Source organism: Centropristis striata, chromosome 7, assembly GCF_030273125.1.
Source record: "Centropristis striata isolate RG_2023a ecotype Rhode Island chromosome 7, C.striata_1.0, whole genome shotgun sequence".
NCBI lineage: Eukaryota > Metazoa > Chordata > Actinopteri > Perciformes > Serranidae > Centropristis > Centropristis striata.
Window position 1 is genome coordinate 23,438,313 of NC_081523.1, and position 17,720 is coordinate 23,456,032.

At 39.1% G+C, this 17,720-nt stretch overlaps 1 protein-coding gene across 3 annotated transcripts; it reads left to right on the forward strand.

Moving 5' to 3' along the window:
- Nucleotides 1-208: 208 nt before the first annotated feature.
- On the forward strand, nucleotides 209-17,680 carry spef2 (sperm flagellar 2). Of its 3 annotated transcripts, none has more exons than XM_059337863.1 (38): nucleotides 209-417; nucleotides 1,450-1,552; nucleotides 1,850-2,102; nucleotides 2,277-2,447; nucleotides 2,692-2,835; nucleotides 4,039-4,112; nucleotides 4,259-4,472; nucleotides 4,734-4,922; nucleotides 5,878-6,065; nucleotides 7,156-7,327; nucleotides 7,606-7,828; nucleotides 7,971-8,044; nucleotides 8,565-8,631; nucleotides 8,792-8,832; nucleotides 9,106-9,209; nucleotides 9,355-9,602; nucleotides 9,762-9,834; nucleotides 9,942-10,096; nucleotides 10,194-10,400; nucleotides 10,881-11,002; nucleotides 11,361-11,488; nucleotides 11,749-11,887; nucleotides 12,106-12,243; nucleotides 12,458-12,603; nucleotides 12,815-12,857; nucleotides 13,231-13,290; nucleotides 13,378-13,501; nucleotides 13,613-13,720; nucleotides 13,940-14,078; nucleotides 14,405-14,477; nucleotides 14,783-14,939; nucleotides 15,023-15,129; nucleotides 15,390-15,572; nucleotides 15,715-15,807; nucleotides 16,050-16,220; nucleotides 16,467-16,682; nucleotides 17,111-17,233; nucleotides 17,463-17,680. In XM_059337863.1, exons 1-38 carry the CDS (start codon nucleotides 360-362, stop codon nucleotides 17,526-17,528), a joined length of 5,094 nt encoding a protein of 1,697 aa, XP_059193846.1. In that variant the 5' UTR covers nucleotides 209-359; the 3' UTR covers nucleotides 17,529-17,680. The 3 variants fall into 3 exon arrangements, with proteins under 3 accessions (XP_059193846.1, XP_059193848.1, XP_059193847.1); XM_059337865.1 differs by having other exon boundaries at nucleotides 13,940-14,045; XM_059337864.1 differs by having other exon boundaries at nucleotides 10,197-10,400.
- The last annotated feature ends 40 nt before the right edge of the window (nucleotides 17,681-17,720 follow it).

A 17,720-nucleotide genomic window follows, 5' to 3' on the forward strand; every position in this document is an offset into this window, starting at 1 on the left:
ACTGAAGTCTTCAGGTGAAGTGTTGCTAAAAACACAATCGTCCCTGTTGACCCTTTTAAGTGTAGAATTGTACCGGTTCGGGATCAGTTTGCAGTTATTATGGCCCTGTTTTATTTTAGGTGCAGAAAAGAAAACTGATCCAGGGCCAGCTAGGCCCGCCCGCTCCCTTGAGTGCCCCCCCGAAACACGCTGGGCAACCCTGTTGAAGTGTCACCATGGCAACGGTGCACCTCTGGGCTTCCTGTGCTCCTGTCTATATTCCAACCATTATTGGCGAGCTAAAGAGCCGTACTATTACCTACTAACATGTCAATTATTATTAGGTAGTATATAGTCCGAGGTGAAGTTTAAGAACAAAGATGTCGGATATATTGTGCAAGTGGCTGAACGAGGAGCTCCGGCTGTCAAAAGCTGTTGGTAAGTGTGACTGAAAGTTATAGCCTGTCTAACGTTAGCCAGTTACCTACTAGCTTCATTGTGCTATCTCGGTGCTTTAGTCACCGTTAGCTGCTAACCGTTAACTGGCTACTTTGACTCTTTAAAAGGAAAAAGGCATGCGAATTTTCAAAACTGACAATGTATGAGCTGTTGTAGCTTCACATCTATAGCAAGTTTTGTGTCGCGTTTACAATCAAAAATTTGCCCAGACAAATGCTCATTTTTACGTTAAATGGTTCGGATCAGTGCCAGATTAACACTTTGCTCTACCCTGGGCAACAATATTAAAGGGCCCCATCATCACGACCCCAGAATCACCATAATCTGGCAAAATACAGAATAAATTACAGTAATATACAGTTAATATACTTAATATATCAATAACTAACTGTCATCAAGTGCATTTTCATGTACAGATGTGCAAACGCTCATAGAACTACAAATGCACCACTTATAATAACAATACATTTTATTTGGAAGGCGCCTTTCTTGGCACTCAAGGACCCCGTACAAAAGACAGGGAAGGAAGTGTCCTCAATTTCCACAAAAAAAATAGGCAAACACTTTCAAAGCATCCAACATTTATTTACCAACACCTATTCCCAGCAGCACGAATTTATTGAATTGATAGAGCCATCACAGAGGAAGACAAGACACAAACAAAAATCAAGAATCTAGAATCAAGTAGCATTTTGGTCCTCAGCTCATTTTAAACAGAAATCATCCTGTCACCTCAAAATTCATTTTTGAGCAACGGCTCTGATGGACAGTTTAACATATCAGCGAGAGATAACCAGATATTTTGCTCGTGACCACACTGCCCTGGGCCCTTTAGAGGTCCAGGGCCTCTGGGCAATTGCCCAGTTGCCCATGTGGTTAATCCGGCTTTAGTTCTGATGACCTACTGTAAGGGTTGTACAGTATGTTTTCTGCTTGTAACGTTAAGCAACATTAATGCCAGCAAATATAACGTTAAAATGTCAGTTTGTGCTGTTGTGTTTATGTTCACAGACCCAAAGACCTTTGCCAAGGATTTCTCCAGTGGGTACTTAATTGGGGAGGTTCTGCATAAATACCAGTTGCAGAATGATTTCAGTATGTTTATGAAAAAAGAGTACGTTGCCCTCTCTCCTTCTCTCACTATCAATATCAACATTGCATTATTTATCATTGTCCTTTTTGCATATTTTATTTTATTTATCATGTTTATCTGCATTGTGGCAGATTATCTTCCACCTGGATGGGTCAACACTTGTTGCACTTGATTGCACTATATAAATACATTTACTTACTTGACTATCTATCAATAATCCTTTGCTTTTAGTTGCTGGAAAATAGCTAACTTTTGCTTTCTTCTCCAGCTCATTAAAAGTGTTCATAATTATTAAAGGCAATTTCCCTTGCTTCTCAGCACCTCAATCTCCAGACTGAATAATTTTACCCGCATTGAGCCCACTCTACAGTTACTGGGAATCTCCTTCGACATAAATACAGCGCAGGATCTGATGCAGGAGAAGCAGGGTGTTGCCACACGTCTCCTTTACCAACTCTATGTCTCACTTGAAAAGAAGAAAAAAGGAGAAATCAGCGGCACATTGATGGAAATCATGCAGCCTGCAGCCAATGCTAGCTTACACAAAAAAGAGCATGAGATCTACTCAGATGTAAGGGGAACTTTATAGATGTATGTGTATTATTGATTCTGTAGGCAACATCATGTTGTGTTCTGTCTTGCTCTGTGCCAATACTAACTGAAAAGACTGCCCTTAAGTCTTTCAATATATTTCTATTAATATCTACAAAAGCATGTATTTTTACTCATCTTTCCTTTTACATAGCGACTGCATCAAGTGGTAAAACGTGATGCAGAGCTGAAGCTACAGAAAATATCTCAGCACTATGAGGAGAAATGCCAGGAACTGAACGACAGGCTTGTGATGACCCATCTCAGCCAGCAAAAGAGACAACTCGGAGTCCTGGATGAGAAGAGAATTAAGAATATTGATAAGGTACTGGAGACCATGGAAAGAATAATGCAGTATTGTAATACATTTCTGTGTATTTATTTGAGATCAAAATGTATGACTAGACTTTAAAGCAGTCTACATTTTACATTTGATAAACTTTTTACATCTTATTTCTCAGTCACAAATTTCAACCAGATACATTTCTTTCCTATATTTTGGTATTAGACATTACTGTAGTACCATACCAAAGTGCATGCTAATGAGTGGGTAACTATTTATGTTGCAGTTGCGGATGTGTCGTCAGAAGCACAATGACATAACTAGTAACCAGGTTGCTATGGTCCAGGTGCCCAAGCCACCTCCATACACTTCACAGCTCAACCTAAAGAAGAGACAACGTCAGCAGCAACGCCGAGAACAACAAGCCCAGGTGTGATCCAGATAAAATAATGATGTGATAATTGCAACACACAGAGGGGATTTCATTTTTGGCTATAAAGGGGTGCCCTCAGAGTTTTCAGAGGCCAGTGCTTGCTGACAATGGGCCTTAAGTATAGATATAAGTCCCTTATACTTTACACAACTTGTGTACATGTTTGTTCTAAGTTTGTCAGATGTTCCCAGCTCTTCTCAAAACTAATAGCTTTTTATTAATTTTTACTAGAGCCGGGACTCGATTAAAAAAAAAATGTAATTAATTAGAGGCTTTGTAATTAATTAATCTAAATTAATCACATTTTAATCGCATATAAATATTTGACCTGAGAACAGTGAGAAGTTTTTTTTTTCACATAGATTTTTAGTATACCATTGAATAATGACATAAGCTTAAGCAACAAAAATATTGTTTATTTTTGTTCAAGTCCAACAGAGCAGTGCATTTTTTGCCATTAAGTGTAGCAGTAGCATATTTAGAAATATAGTACATTTCAGAAATTCAGGTAGCCTATAGGTAGGTAGACCTTCTGTAAACACACTAGCGTCCATGCTAGCTGCTATATGTTTTGCATTGAGGTGATACTTGAGGCTCGATGTGCTGCGGTGATATGCGTGTTCCTTGTTGCATAACTTGCACACAACCATGCTCATCCGTTCGTTTTTTGTAACAAAATTTCCCATCATCCACGGGGCCAACCAATGCGGTCTCATCAGCTTCTTCGTTCATGTTCACTGTGGTTTGTTGTTGTCTGAACTCATGAACGCTAGTTGGTGCTCCAGTATAATCGGTGCACCTGAAACTCATTCAGTGAGAAACGTTCCGCGGTGCAAAAATAAGTGTGATTAAAATGCGTCAATTTTTTTAACGTGTTAATTTTTGTGTAATAATTAATCTTAATTCATGCGTTAAAGTCCTGGCCCTAATTTTTTACCTGTTATTGTTTACAGAATGAAGATTATTCTAATTCAATATCTCTGCATGAGTTTTTTCAGATTTAGTAGGAAATTCAACCTATGACCTCTTTTACAATACTGCCTCTAAGGCAATTGTCATGCCACAGGCTCGACAACAAGTCATAGAATTTCTTACAGCACATTTGTTCCCCATGTGTCCTAATTGAAAACAAAGAAGTCACACAGGCTTTTTTTGGTCTTTTTGGTATTAATGTAATTTCTGTTCATTTTTTTCATGCAGACAGTCCAGACTGAAATAGCCCGGTTTGAGACAAGAAAGAAACTGGTTATTTCTGATTTAGCTTCCTCTTCAAGGTGAGAGAAAAGGAAACATTAACTACATTGATAATGTATTTATTTAGTATTATTATTATGTAGTACAAATGTTTGAATTAATTTAGTTTTATATCAACCAGAAATATTTAGCACAATACATGTGATTTGAACCTTTTTAACTCTAGTGGCCAGCCATTCCCTGGAGATTTTCCATTTGTTGGCAGCAGCCAGGGCTGTGAGGTCCCTGGAAGTGGGATTAAGCTGGCATTGCAATCTAATAGCAAGTATATACAGGATATCCGACAGAGGCTGGAGGAGAATGCTATAGCTCGCAAGCAGCGAGAGAAAAGACTCGACAGATTTCTGGTGGAGCAGCTCAAGGCCCATGAAGCTCAAGAGGTGAAACTTCTCTCCTCTGATTGAGAAATGTTAATAGATCTAATTTTAAGTATTCACTTAGAGGTGGGAGAATTAATTCAGCACTGTCTGGTTCTCTTCTTGAATAATCTCTGTCCAGTCATTCATATCAAGTTGTTTTTATATGAATAAATAAATCTTACAAATCCTGTTTTCTTTGACCTAACACAGTCTGTTATTTGACATTTGTCATATTAACCAAAAATTAGTCAACTGATCAGCCACCTCTGCCTCAACCTGCAGGAGGCACGACGAGAGGAGCAGCTGGTTAAGCGTCTGACACGTCTGACTCAGCAGGAGCAGCGTATGGCAGCCCAGCTTCTCCAGATACGTGTGCAGAAGGATGTGATTCGGGAGAACCGCCTGTTCAGAGAGCAGCAGTACCAGCAGCGGCGAGAGAGGGACTTCCAGGAAGCTCTGGAGAGGGAGGCGGTGAGATAGGATGAATACGGAAGAAGAATAATCCGCGCTATTGTCACTTTGTATTAGGCTATCTCAATGATAGTATTGTCAAAGGGAGAGAGTGGAAAGGGTGGTAGGATTTTGGTAGTTTGTATAGTATCAACAGGGTATGAATCATGTTATGTCCTTCCAGTGATAATACTTGTAGATGACTGATTTAGTTGAAAAGGAGGCAGATAAATGCCTTGCAAAGATGACAGCCATGGTCCAGTATGGTTTCAGTGTTAAATATTCAGTATGTTGTAGTCAATTACGGTCATGGTGTTATTAAAGGGATAATTTGGATTTTTTTAAGGTTGTATGAGGTACTTCTCCACAGTAAGTGTATTACCTACAGGAGATGATGGTCAGCACGCTTCCAGTTTGGAGAAGCAGGCAGGAATACTGGCACAGAAGCTAAGTAATGTAAAGTCAATATTTTTGCCACCTGAAAAAGCTCACCTTTTTAGGTGGCACTATTGAGCCTCAGATTCTATGGTTATTTGCCATTTACTCTAAAGAGTGAAATGGTCTTTTTTCTGAGAGATGACATAGGGACAAAATCATATTATCAATGTAAAATACAAATGAAAACTTTAATTGGGCATTATTGATGCTGTGTCTCTTGGAAAACTAGTTAAGTGAATTAATCGTTACCTGCTGTTAAACATCAGTTACACAATCGGTAACAAAGCTTACCATTACCCTTTTTTTCTGCAACCTCCAATATCAGTAATGTACTGATTCCAAAAATTGATGTCTGTTAGTTAGTGTCTCTTTCAAGCCATTTTTTTCACAAAAACACCTAGTAATTTGTTTGGCAGAATAAATGACCTATGTAACATCTTTCATCTTTCATTATTACCTACAACTGTGGTGATTACCAGGAACATTTATGTCATGCCTTCTCCACTCATTTCATCTTTCTGACTGGGGCCTGGTGTAGGCTTTGACTCGGCAGGCTAAGTTGGATCTTGCTGAAGAAATCAGAAAGGAGCTTGACTTCTGTAACAGGATTGCTGCTGAGCGAGCACAGAACAGATACGAGAAGCACTTTAAGAGCTGCAAGGAAATTTTGGAGCAGATAGTGGACATGGCAACCAGGGTTGGAGAATATCGACTGCTCACTGGGAAGTACGTAACACAATTGCTTTTAATGCTGCAGTAGAAACATGCTGATGGTATTTGGGCTTGAAACATCCAAACGGATTCTTGGTCAATCAATTGATGAATATGTGAACATTTCAAAAATTGCATCCCTTGGTAGTAATCAAGTATATATTTTTAGAAATTATTATGTGGTTAGTTAAGAAATTAATAATACAAGGGGTGAACAATGCACACTGTAAATTAAACTAAACTGGTTTCTAAACTGGGGCTACACGTGGTCTAGTGGTAAGCCCTCTTGCCTCACTGCGGCTCTTCTCTGTGTTCTCCCCGTGTCAGCATCTCACGGGTACTCTGGCTTCCTTCCACAGTGCAAAAACATGCACTTAGGTCTAATTGGTGACTCTAAATTGTCATGTAGGTGTGAATGCGCGCATGAATGTCTCTATGTGTCTGCCCTTCGATAGTCTGGCGACCTGTCCAGGGTGTACCCCGCCTCTCGCCCAATGTCAGATAGGCTCCCACGACCCGAGTGCGGATAAGCAGAAGGATAATAAATGAATGAATGGTGTAAGTACTGAGGGACTGAAGAGAGAATGAGCCGCAGGTGAGGAGGTGGGCAGGAAAAACCAGGTGAAGGGATACATGATTGCAGGACAGGAGGTTTCATTGTTTTTATATCTTTTTATTGGGAAGCAAAAAGGCATTTTAGGAAAGTATTGACAAACGGGAATCTGACTGAAGACAAGTTTTTGTGTAATGTTGTACAAAACCAATATTGGAAACCTTGCAAAAGTGACCAGTGGTCAAATAAAATCAGGAGATGTCAACATCCTGTCTGCTTCTTCTCATGATCAAAAAATACATAATGTTCACAGATGTGCACAGCCAACACAACCTTGCACAACATTCATTTTGTACCTGCTACCTAGGTTTTACACATTCATTACATCAGCTCACATCCTAACCTTTTTTTCATTTTTTAAAATACAGTAACGTTTGATCATTTTCAGGCTCAATAAAAAACTAATTTGATTTATTTTAAGTTAATTTGGACGTTTGCACTCATTAAATCAAGATTTTCCTTCTGTTATTTTTCTTCTGCTGTCATGTCCAGTCTGATTCCAGAGAAGCTGATGAGAGAGTGGAAGGAATTGCTGTTCAGGGGTCTGCCTCTCTATGAGCCGATAAAGTGCCAGCAGCCAGAGTTTGAGTTCTCTACCCCACTAGACCCTGTAGAGCTTAAGAAGCAGGGGATACTCAATAACCAGGACTATGATGAATACACTGTGAGTTTGAAACATGAGTGCAGTGCTTTTTAAATTGTGCTTGTACAAGTGTTTTCCCCGCACACTTACGTGTAGCTTGTCTGTGTAGACTTAATAACATGCTGGTCAAACCCACATTTTCAAACAAATGCAGATTTTCCTTCTATTATCAGGTATGATTATACATGAAGTAGGGAACCAAGTTATATATTTTTTTTCAAAGTTACTTGTCCCTGAAGCCATGAAGTGTCTAAATGCTGAAGATCCTCTTCATCTTCGCCATATGTCATGTTTGTCAGAACATGGTAGGTGAGTGGGCATGGCCGGAGGAAGCAGGAGAAACCAAATTACCCCTGACCAACAACCACATTCTTGGACATGTTGTCCAGCGTGTGAGGAACATTGTTCATCAACCCATCATGGAACCCTCCCTGCCTTCATTTCCCCACTTTACCCTCAAAGCCTGTGTGCTGGGCAAGTTTTGCTCTGGCAAGACCACCAGCTTGGCCAAGTTTGCTCAAGGTACAAGGGACAGATTCAAGCATACACAAAAACACAATTTCACACCAGTTATGTATGTATTTACTGAAGCAATATACAAAAAATGTGAAATAAGATTGTATGGATTATTTATTGCTGAGTATGTTGTTGTTTCCCACTTCAGCACATGGCATCTATGTCTTATCAGCTGACACTTTGATTGAAGAGGCACTGAATGCTTATCGGAATGGAGAGCAGGTTAGTCAGATGCAGTATTAACATTATTGTAACTTCAGTAGTATCCCTTCTTAATCTTGTCACATAATTTTGTTTTTTAAAGGGGGCGGCTGTGGCTCAGTTGGTAGAGTGGTCATCCACTGATCAGAATGGTCGGTGGTTCGATCCCTGACCATGGCAGCCTAAATGTCGAAGTATTCTTGAGCAAGATACTGAACCCCAAATTGTTCCAGATGCTGCGTTTATCGGTGTGTGAATGAATTTCCAATGGTGGTAGGTGGCACCATTGTAGGATAGCCTCGGCCACCAGTATGAATGTGTGTGTGAATGGGTGAATGAGCATAGTGTGTGGTGTAAAGCACTTTGGATAAAAGCGCTATATAAGTGACTCCATTTACCATTTAAAGGATTTTTCAGGGCTATAAAATCTCTCCAGTTTCTCGTGCTGGTGCAAAAAATGTATAAACCTGTAAACACATGACCTTAAAGGTCCTTAAATATTTCACCTTTTAAAACATCCCTTTCTGGTCAAAATGTACAGGTCGCACAGCAGCAGGGAGAGAAAGACAATAAGAAAGTCCTTACATCCTCCACATCACTGAATCCTGGTGTGTTACTGAAGCCTTCATGATCCTTTTTCAATACTTTCTTATGTTATACATTACAGTTTGCTATTTTATTTCTTGTTATTAAATGCACAGCATATTAAGTATTTCACACAGTTACTTGTTTGGTGCAATATGTCACTGATTATTTCATTATTTTCAGCACCTGACACTCAAGAGGAAAGTAGAGACAGTGATGTCAGAGTAAGTGTTTGTGATCTCCTGACTCTATCTTGTATTTATTTTTACATACTGTAACCTGTGTTCAATCTATTAGTATCCAGAGAATTTAGAAAATAAAATAAGTAGAATTTTGTTTCCTTGCCGATAAACTAATTCGTTTTGGGAGAATGTAATAGTTTGAAATACTGAGTAATAAACCCTTGAGTTTATAACAAACACAAAACACAATCTAAACCCATTTTCTTGATAATGGAACCTTTACTCTTTGCCTGCTTACACGTGTTCCTTATCTAGCTGTCTACCCGGGCCATGCAAGGATCGGCTGCAGAAAAAGAGCTGAGGAAAGGCAATGCCATCCCTAATGAGCTGTTAATGGACATCATAGTAGAGGCTATAAGGTAAGCACATAACTTGTATTGCTATAAGATACTGTATTTTGAATTAAGTAATTTGTGTAATCTTAATTATACCATATATGCATTGCATTTCAGAAATGTCAATGGTACAATCTACACAGTGAAATATTTGTTGTGTCCTTACTAGGAAGGTTCCAGCTCAGTCAGGTTGGATCCTAGATGGCTTTCCATTGGACATTACCCAGGCCTATCTGCTAGAGAAAGCCCTGGGTGGGTCTGTAGATGAAGAGAATGATGCTGAAAGCAGTGAGACAAACCTTGTTGCTGATCCTAATTCACCCAAACCTCCATCACCCCCACCACCTGTACTGGACCTAGCTCTGCTGTTGGATATTCCTGATGAGTGTGTGATCAGACGTCCATTTAGTCAGACAGGTATATCACACTAGGGGAAGTTAAATGGAATGTTTGTATCTGCAACAAAACTTTATTTGTTAGATTGTGTGTATGCACTTTGTATACAAGTGAACAGTTAAATGTAAATAGCATTTTTTTTTTGTTTATGTGTTTTTTTTGCTCTCCAACCTGGTGCAGATACCATTAATGCTGCCGCTACAACCTCCAATCCTACAGACAAGAACATGTATCTGGCACAAGTTCCACACAGGTAGCAAAAAAAAGGAGACTAAAACTGTCGAACTAAACTGAAATGAACACACAATTGCTACCACATGACTTTGTGCCTGATATCTTACCTTCTTTCCCCCCTTCAAGGATCACAGCTTTTCAGGATACTTGGCCAAAACTAGAGGAATGGTATGGTGGAAAGCAAAATATTTTGGTCCGTATTGATGCAAATGTAGACGAGGATGAGCTTTATAAAAAGATGGAGTCTGTCCTGCAGCAAGTTATGATGCAAACACAGAAAGGTAACTGGTTGTTATTTTAGTATTTAGCAGTGGTTTTAGTAATTTCTTCATTGTTCCATAAAATTAGGTAAAACAACATGTTTTGTTGTTTCCTCAGCAGCTCTTGACACTCCTTGCATTGAAGATGCAGTGTTGGACAGTGAGAGTGCTCCAGAGCCCCCCTGTCCAGCTACACTTCCTCCAGTAGACCAACCTCTGGCACTCACAGACGAAGCCCCTGGCCCCACAGAGACCAATACCAGCCTTAAGGAGGAAAAAGCTCAAAGTGTGAAGTCACTTTCCAAAGTTGACACACACTCCAGAGGTGATTTTAATCAGTATTCTGTTGGTTAAACATTTTAATTGTTAATTTAAAGTCACTTCTGGTCACAAAATAAGTTCTGTTTTAAATGTATACATTTTATCTACTGACTGGGACATAATGTGTTTTAGACCTGTTTTCAAACTCATAATGACTTAGTGGATGCTAAGCTGTACATGTATTTTTTACAGACAGAATATAGACACACTTTAATTGATATCGTAAGTGTTTTGATACAAACTTCACCTGCTCAGCCACAGATTTGTTTGAAATTGGGGGTAAATCCAAAGAATAGGGTCATACATTTATGGTTGGTTCCTTACTTTATTGAACATTTTACTGACAAATCTTAACTTATTTAAGATAATACACAATGGAAATCAAACAACACAATATCAATTATTAATCATGTATTAACATAAATTAAATATTACTTTATTTATAGTGATTGTTCATAAACCTTTTTTTCTGGCTAATCAATAGGGCACTCTAGGAAAGCTTCAACTTCCTCAGTGACCAATGAGGACCACATGAACCCTCCTGACGGTGCCTTTCCCTGCCTAGCTTCATCCATCTGGATCTATGTAGATGAACCCCTTCCTACAGTAAGACAACATTTCTAATTACATTTGTTTTGCTTATTGGAGTTGGAAGTGCACACCTAATCTCTTTCTTCCCTGAAAAATCTGATTTGTCAGCCACATGTGATGACATTCAAATGCACTTACTTAGGGTTACCACAAGGTGGCCCCTTTACATTATTTTGCCTGTGGGCCTTGTGGTTTCCTACCTGTTTTGTTTTGCCTTTCAGTGCCTGTTTCGATTATATAAAAATACATATCATGTGACATCTTTGTGAAATCTGTTGCATTACACTGAGCATGTATTGTTTTGTTTTATAGTCCTCTATCCTCCCATTGTCCCTGCTTTGTCGTCTCTCCCACTCCCCTTCTCTATCTGCAGGAAATCCCAGAGTACCTGTCCTCCCACTGGGACACAGTGTGTGATTATTACGTGAACTCTGTAAAGACTGTGATGCAGCAGCTCCGCTCACAACGCATTATTATTAACCGCCACCTATTCAACATCAGGTATTCTGCCAGGTCTTTGAAGTAGTGTGAACAGAGATGATCTCATGTTGTACAATTAGTGCGAATGAACACATACATAAATGAACATAACTAAACATTTGCATAATGGATACATTCTGTACCTGTCTTTTCTCCATTTTTATATTTGAATTAATATAGCTGAAGTTACATTATTACCTACCTGGACATGTCTATACATGTATCTTTACACCTGTATATCTGATAACATTTTTAAAAAAACATCACATTTGTATCCATAGAGAGGAGTACAAGCATTACCTGGGGCGTCCAGACTTGAAGCAGGAGTTAGTGACTCATTGGCAGAAGGAATTCAACAGCATATCTGATGATATGAGAGAAGATGTGGAAACCAAAGCAGAACTGCATCTGAGGCTGGATGTGAGAACAATTTATAATATAATACAAAACAAATATGCTTATACAGATTATGGAAGCTTAAAAGTTAAAATATAAAATGAATGGAGATGTTCTGATATGTGACTCTAAATTGCCATGCCTTTTACCCAGTGTCACCTGAGATTGGCTCCGCCACCCCCAGGATCCAAGTTAAGATAAGTGGTTACAGATAATAAATTAATGTTCTGATATGTGTCCAGGAACTGCGTGAACGTTTGTGGGACATCAGTGACAAGCGTAAGGAAGAGGATGAGCACGAGAGGTCTTCTCTCATGGGTAATGGCTGGCTGGAGGAACACACTGCTGTCCTCGTCAACCACCACTCTGTTCTCATGCAGGTAACTTTAAAGATGTTTATTCTTTTTGGCAATTTAAATTCTGTAGTTAATAAGCTCATGTTATAGACGATTTCCTTCTGTGTGTTTTGTGCATGTGTCATTTCTTCCTTTCTATCATCATATTGTTTATGGTATGACATTTACAGTATGTCTGCTATATATCTCTTCAATTTGACTGACAAAAATATAATATTGGATTGTTTGTGTTGTGTAGGTAGAGTTGGACCGTTTCCAGGACACACTCTGTATTCTCAGAGTCTACTATTTGAGCATGCACAAACAGGTGATGCCTGAGCTACCCTCCAAGTTGGCTTGTATCCCCCTATTGGAACCCCCAGAAAAAAATAATCAGGACGAGAGGCAAGAAACACACTAATATTAGCAACCGAACCATGTTAGTTCAACAAATAAACAAAAAAAGAGACATAACTGTGAATAGTTTATGAATAATGAGTGCAGAAAGTGAAAGCTTACTTTTGTTGATGTCATTTCCGCAAAGTCTAAATGCTCATCAGCACAAACGCACACATATAAACAGTTTCCTCCACTTTTGCTTTTGCCTCCTCCACAGACATCCTGATTCTAAGGTCCAGGGTCAGACAGAACCTGTCAAGGTAATGTCAAAGCCTTTTCCTTCTTGCCTCTCTTTATGCACCTTTCATTTACTTTCATTATTTTAGTCTTTCTCACAGTTGGTTTGTACATTATTTTCTTATTTCAAAATGTATCTGCTCATAAAGAACAACCATATTTATGATATACTCTGCTATCTTTGTTTATTTGAACTGTTTCAGGCTGTACCACCCTATAAGACAGTAATCAGAATAAAGTTGTTTTGGTTTGTTAATTAATTGAAATGCAGTTAAAGGTGAGATTGTACCTCTAAACAATCCAAACTTTGCCACTTAACTAAAAAGATGATTGATGCTGTGCTAATATACTTATATTATAGTCAAAGACAATGACCTTTATTGTTGTTAACTCTAGCCACCCCATGAAAAACTGGTCTCCGACTACGAGGAGGCACTCACAACCATCAACAAATTGGTAATGCTTGTGTGTGAGAGTTTGCATGATATTACGGAGGTATATAGAGTTTTTTTCCTAATGTGTGTTGTTTATACGTGTATGTAGGTGTCAGCAGAAGCCCACCAGTGGGAGATGAAAGAACAGAAGGAGAGACCACAAGAGAAGGAGAGGGCATCTGCGAGTGCAAACAAAAAGGAAAAAAGGAAGCAGTCCTCAAAAAAAACAAAAGGTATATCTATGCCACAGTATTAAGAAAACCATAGAGTTACTCTCCAACATGTACTGTATGTTTCAGTAGGCCCTCTACATTGTTGTCTTTCTTCAAATCTTGTTCCTCCAGGTCCACCATCCCCACCTCCGGCACCTAGCCCTGCACCAGCTGATGACAAGAATAAGAAAGCCAGAAACAAAATACATAAAGAATATGCAGCTGCGCTGGATCATGAGGGTGTGTGCACATAGTTATTATTATACAATATTTAATCAGTATATTAACATATTGTTCATTTTCTTAAAACTGTGTAATATGATATATATATATATATATATATATATATAGATATATATATATATATATATATATATATATATACACACATCAGTATGCTTATATAGTTGTGTTCCTCTGTTTGGTTTGCCTTCCTGTGTGAATCTATGTGTTTTCCAGAGAATGCAGCAAAGGTGCGCATTGCGCTGGTGAAAGGTCATGGTCTGGTGATGGTGCAATCCCTGCAGAGCAGAGCAGAACAGACCTTAAGCAGCATGGAGAAGTGGTTAGAAACACACTATCTTGCAGAAATGAAGAGGTATGATACAGTAAACCCCTCAGGGTGGATTCAAAGGGGCTCAAAGGGTGTAGATGACCAGGGCATAAGGCCCTTTTATGCTTTATAATCATCTTGAGTATTTGTATGGAAAACAGAGCATGTCCAGGATGGGTCTGATTGAGACTGAATTTGGAAGTGGTGAGATACACCACCTCTCTGACTTTAAGGGTAATAGCCAAGAGCTTATTTGAAATAGCTTATGTTGCTATCAGAGCCAAGGGTGGGTGAATTAATAATTTCTAATAGCCTTGTCTGCATAGAAAATATGTTTGACGATGTATCTATGTCTGTCTCCCTTTCTCTAGTATTGACCAACTAGCAGACGTAGTTCGCCACCACATAGAGGCTGCGGCTGAGTTGCAGAATGAACTGGTGTTGGTACGTAATTACTTTATAATTGTATTGATTGTTTTTTAAAAAGCAATGAAACTATTTATTTTAGTGTTTATTCCCATTTTATTTATTTTATTGTCTCTTGTTCTGTTTGTTTATGTACAGCACTTTGTTGCAGCTGTGGTTGTTTTAAAGTGCTTTACAAATAAAGTTGAGTTGGGTTTATATCTACACCAGGTAGGTATAGTGTGGTGCTCAGTTACAGGGTAGCTAATGCAAGATGACATTTGTCGAAGGACTGCAGTCTCTTTAACCTTCTACTTTAAGATTCTCTATTTTCTCTTCTACAGGAATCTACCGACTTCTACCTGAATGGAGACTGCCACATGGTGGCTAGCCAAGCTCCCCCTCCCTGTCCACCTCCTCTGGAGAAACCAACACGGTCCACCCCAACCATCACTCAGCTGGAGTCACTCCACCAACAGCTCTGCAACGTTGCTCCATCAGGTCAATACTGGGAGGACAAGTGTACTGGGTCTAATCATCCTGCTATCTATACATCTATCCTTTTCTTCCTTTCTGACTCTCAGGCCTCATATCCAGTTCTGAGTTCTCCAGTTTACTCAAGGATATCATCTCTGTTAACATGGCCAAAAACACCTTACCCGAGCCCTGGATTAACACAGATGAAACACAGGTACTTCATGTTAACAAAGCTGGGTAATAACTTATTTTCTCTTTGCCTAAAAGCAGCAAATAATATGACAAGGCCACTAGGAGGACAGTATATAAGCAATTTTAGTCAGCTAACAAAATAGTATATGATTTAATAGCACTTTGTTAACTACAACACAGTGCAGAGAAAAGACACGACACATTCCTGCATTATGTCCAGTTTCCATAAAAGACACATTGGATAGCTTAGAGGAGCACTGTCTTTTTCTCTCCTGTCCCCAGTTGATGGAGATTGTATCTCTGCTGATGGACGCCAATGAGCTGATAGACTGGCGTCAGTTTCTGCTCAGTGCTGCCCTCCCTTGGCCATTTCCCTCCTTGTCACAGCTGCTGGTTGTGCTACAACGTTTCAAGGCAGCAGATATTGGCAACACAGGCTATGTAAAGGAGGAACAGTACCTACAGGTCTGTACCGACACAAACTCAGACTTATTCTATAAATTATGATTCAGAACCCAAGCAGGCCTGGGTTAAAGTCAACGTGACTGTTTACGTCATATAATACATATTGAAAACTGTAGCTCCCCTTCCTCTTTTTTTTCACCAGACAAAGTTGTGGTTTTCCAATGAGAGTGTCTTGGCTGTCCCAGAGGACCCCTCTGAGCCTCTACCTTATGACCGCCTAGCAAACCTACACAAGGTAACACCTGCAAAGCCTGACAACTTAATTCCAATTAAGTGTAAGCTTTTATTATTCCAGAAATGGGAAATTCAAGTAGTCATGGTAACAAACAACTTAAAGACATAAAAAGAATGAAGATAAAAGAAATGAACGAACATAAAGGTATAAAACATAAAAATTTTGTGCACAGGAATTAATTTAAAACATGTATTAAATACAATAAATTAACTGTAACCTTTGTGTCTGTTCTTTCTTCTCAGTTCTTTTTCAAGCTGTTTGCAGACCATTCTTTCTCTCCATCTCGACTGGACTATATGTCAATGCTGCAGTACTTTGCAGCCCACCCTAACCCAAGACAGGGCTTCATCAGAGCACTTAGTGTCATGCTGGGACAACATCTCATGTTCTCCTCACCGGGCCATCTTGTCAAGGTGAGGAAATTAATGTACAAAGAAAAATTTAAATTTTCAGTAGAAAGTAATTGCAAAAGCACTTTTTCTTCTTCATTTTCTCTCTACAGTATTTTGAATAATGCCCACAATACTTTTGTGAGAGCATGCCTAAGGGTTTTCTAGTGGTTGGCAATTTGTTTTGTAATTAAACATGTAAGAATGTACATCTCCAGTACAAACTAATGCATATCAGTATGGCAATATCATTATGTGTTGTGTATACAGTCTATGCCCAGTATAGAAGAAGCTACAGAGCTGGGCTCCTCAGAACTGGATGGAGACTACAAGGAAGAAGAGACTCCGTGTGCATCAAACAGTTCATTTTGGGAGCAGCAAGTTTCCATCGCAGCTCTCGTTGCTGTCATCTGCCACAGAGTCATCAATATGAAAGACGCCACTCCCCTTCCTCCAGGCTGCCAAAGCCGGGAGGAGTACACTGAGGTGTTGTATAATAAATCTGTTAATATTTTTGATGCATTGATTTTCTGGGTTTGCAAAATGTTGTGTTGTCTTCTCTCCTGTGTTTATAACTTAAGAACAGGTGAAAAAACACAAACACAGACACAATATATTGTACTTGGCTTACTTTAAGGGTGCATGAGGAAATTAATACTGGAAGAAAACATGAATGCTTTTAGTTAAATTTAGAACATGTGGTAGTGGTGCACTTGCCCTCTTGTCAGGTGTATTATAACAACAATCACATCAATTATAACATCAATAACAAAAAAAAAATAACCAAAACGTTTTTTATGCCCCACCTTTTTTCCCAGATGAAAAGGAAATATACATAAAATGCATTTTCTAAGTGGAATTATTAACCACATTATTTCGTCATGGTAATCATATTTATTTCTGCTGGTCTCTAGCAACTGGGGCATATTTTCAGAGAGCTGGGCTACACTCCTGAGGACTGTGTCCCCTTCTCCGTTCTCTCTCAGCATCCTTACATCCAAGGCCTGATGGAGACATCAACACACTACCAGCTTCTAGTAAGTGTATATGCTGACTCATCTATTTGTTATTTGTTCCCCTACAAAAGTGTCCAAAAATAGCACATCACTTGCCCTTTGCTGCTGCGATCAGTCACAAATACTTATCATCCAGACTGTCCACCACCATGCACGTTAACATTTTCACACCTACATGAAGATTCACCTTTATCTTGTTTTCCTTCTTTTTACCTCTATTTATTAACTTCTCTCTCTCTTTGTCTCTCAGAACATTCATGGAGTGCTACTGGCCCATCAGGGGGAAGGAGAGGCTACTAGCTTGACTGTCTCCTAAAGGACAAGACATGCATAGTATATATACATACTGCTGTCTGCACCACAATGAACTATTTCACTCTGAAGTATTTTTTATTAATTTTACATTTTACATGTGTGCTGAAATGTTTTGCTTACTTCAATGTTGAATAAATACATTTGCAACCATAACTTGGGTCGGTATGTAGAAATGGGTACAACTGATGGCCGT

Excerpts from the sequence above, each read along its gene's own strand:
- spef2 (XM_059337863.1), top strand. The coding sequence starts at position 360 with ATGTCGGATATATTGTGCAAGTGGCTGAACGAGGAGCTCCGGCTGTCA. Across the intron at positions 8,632-8,791 it reads CTCCACATCACTGAATCCTG|CACCTGACACTCAAGAGGAA; the intron begins GTGTGTTACTGA and ends CATTATTTTCAG. Across the intron at positions 15,808-16,049 it reads GCCTAGCAAACCTACACAAG|TTCTTTTTCAAGCTGTTTGC; the intron begins GTAACACCTGCA and ends CTTTCTTCTCAG.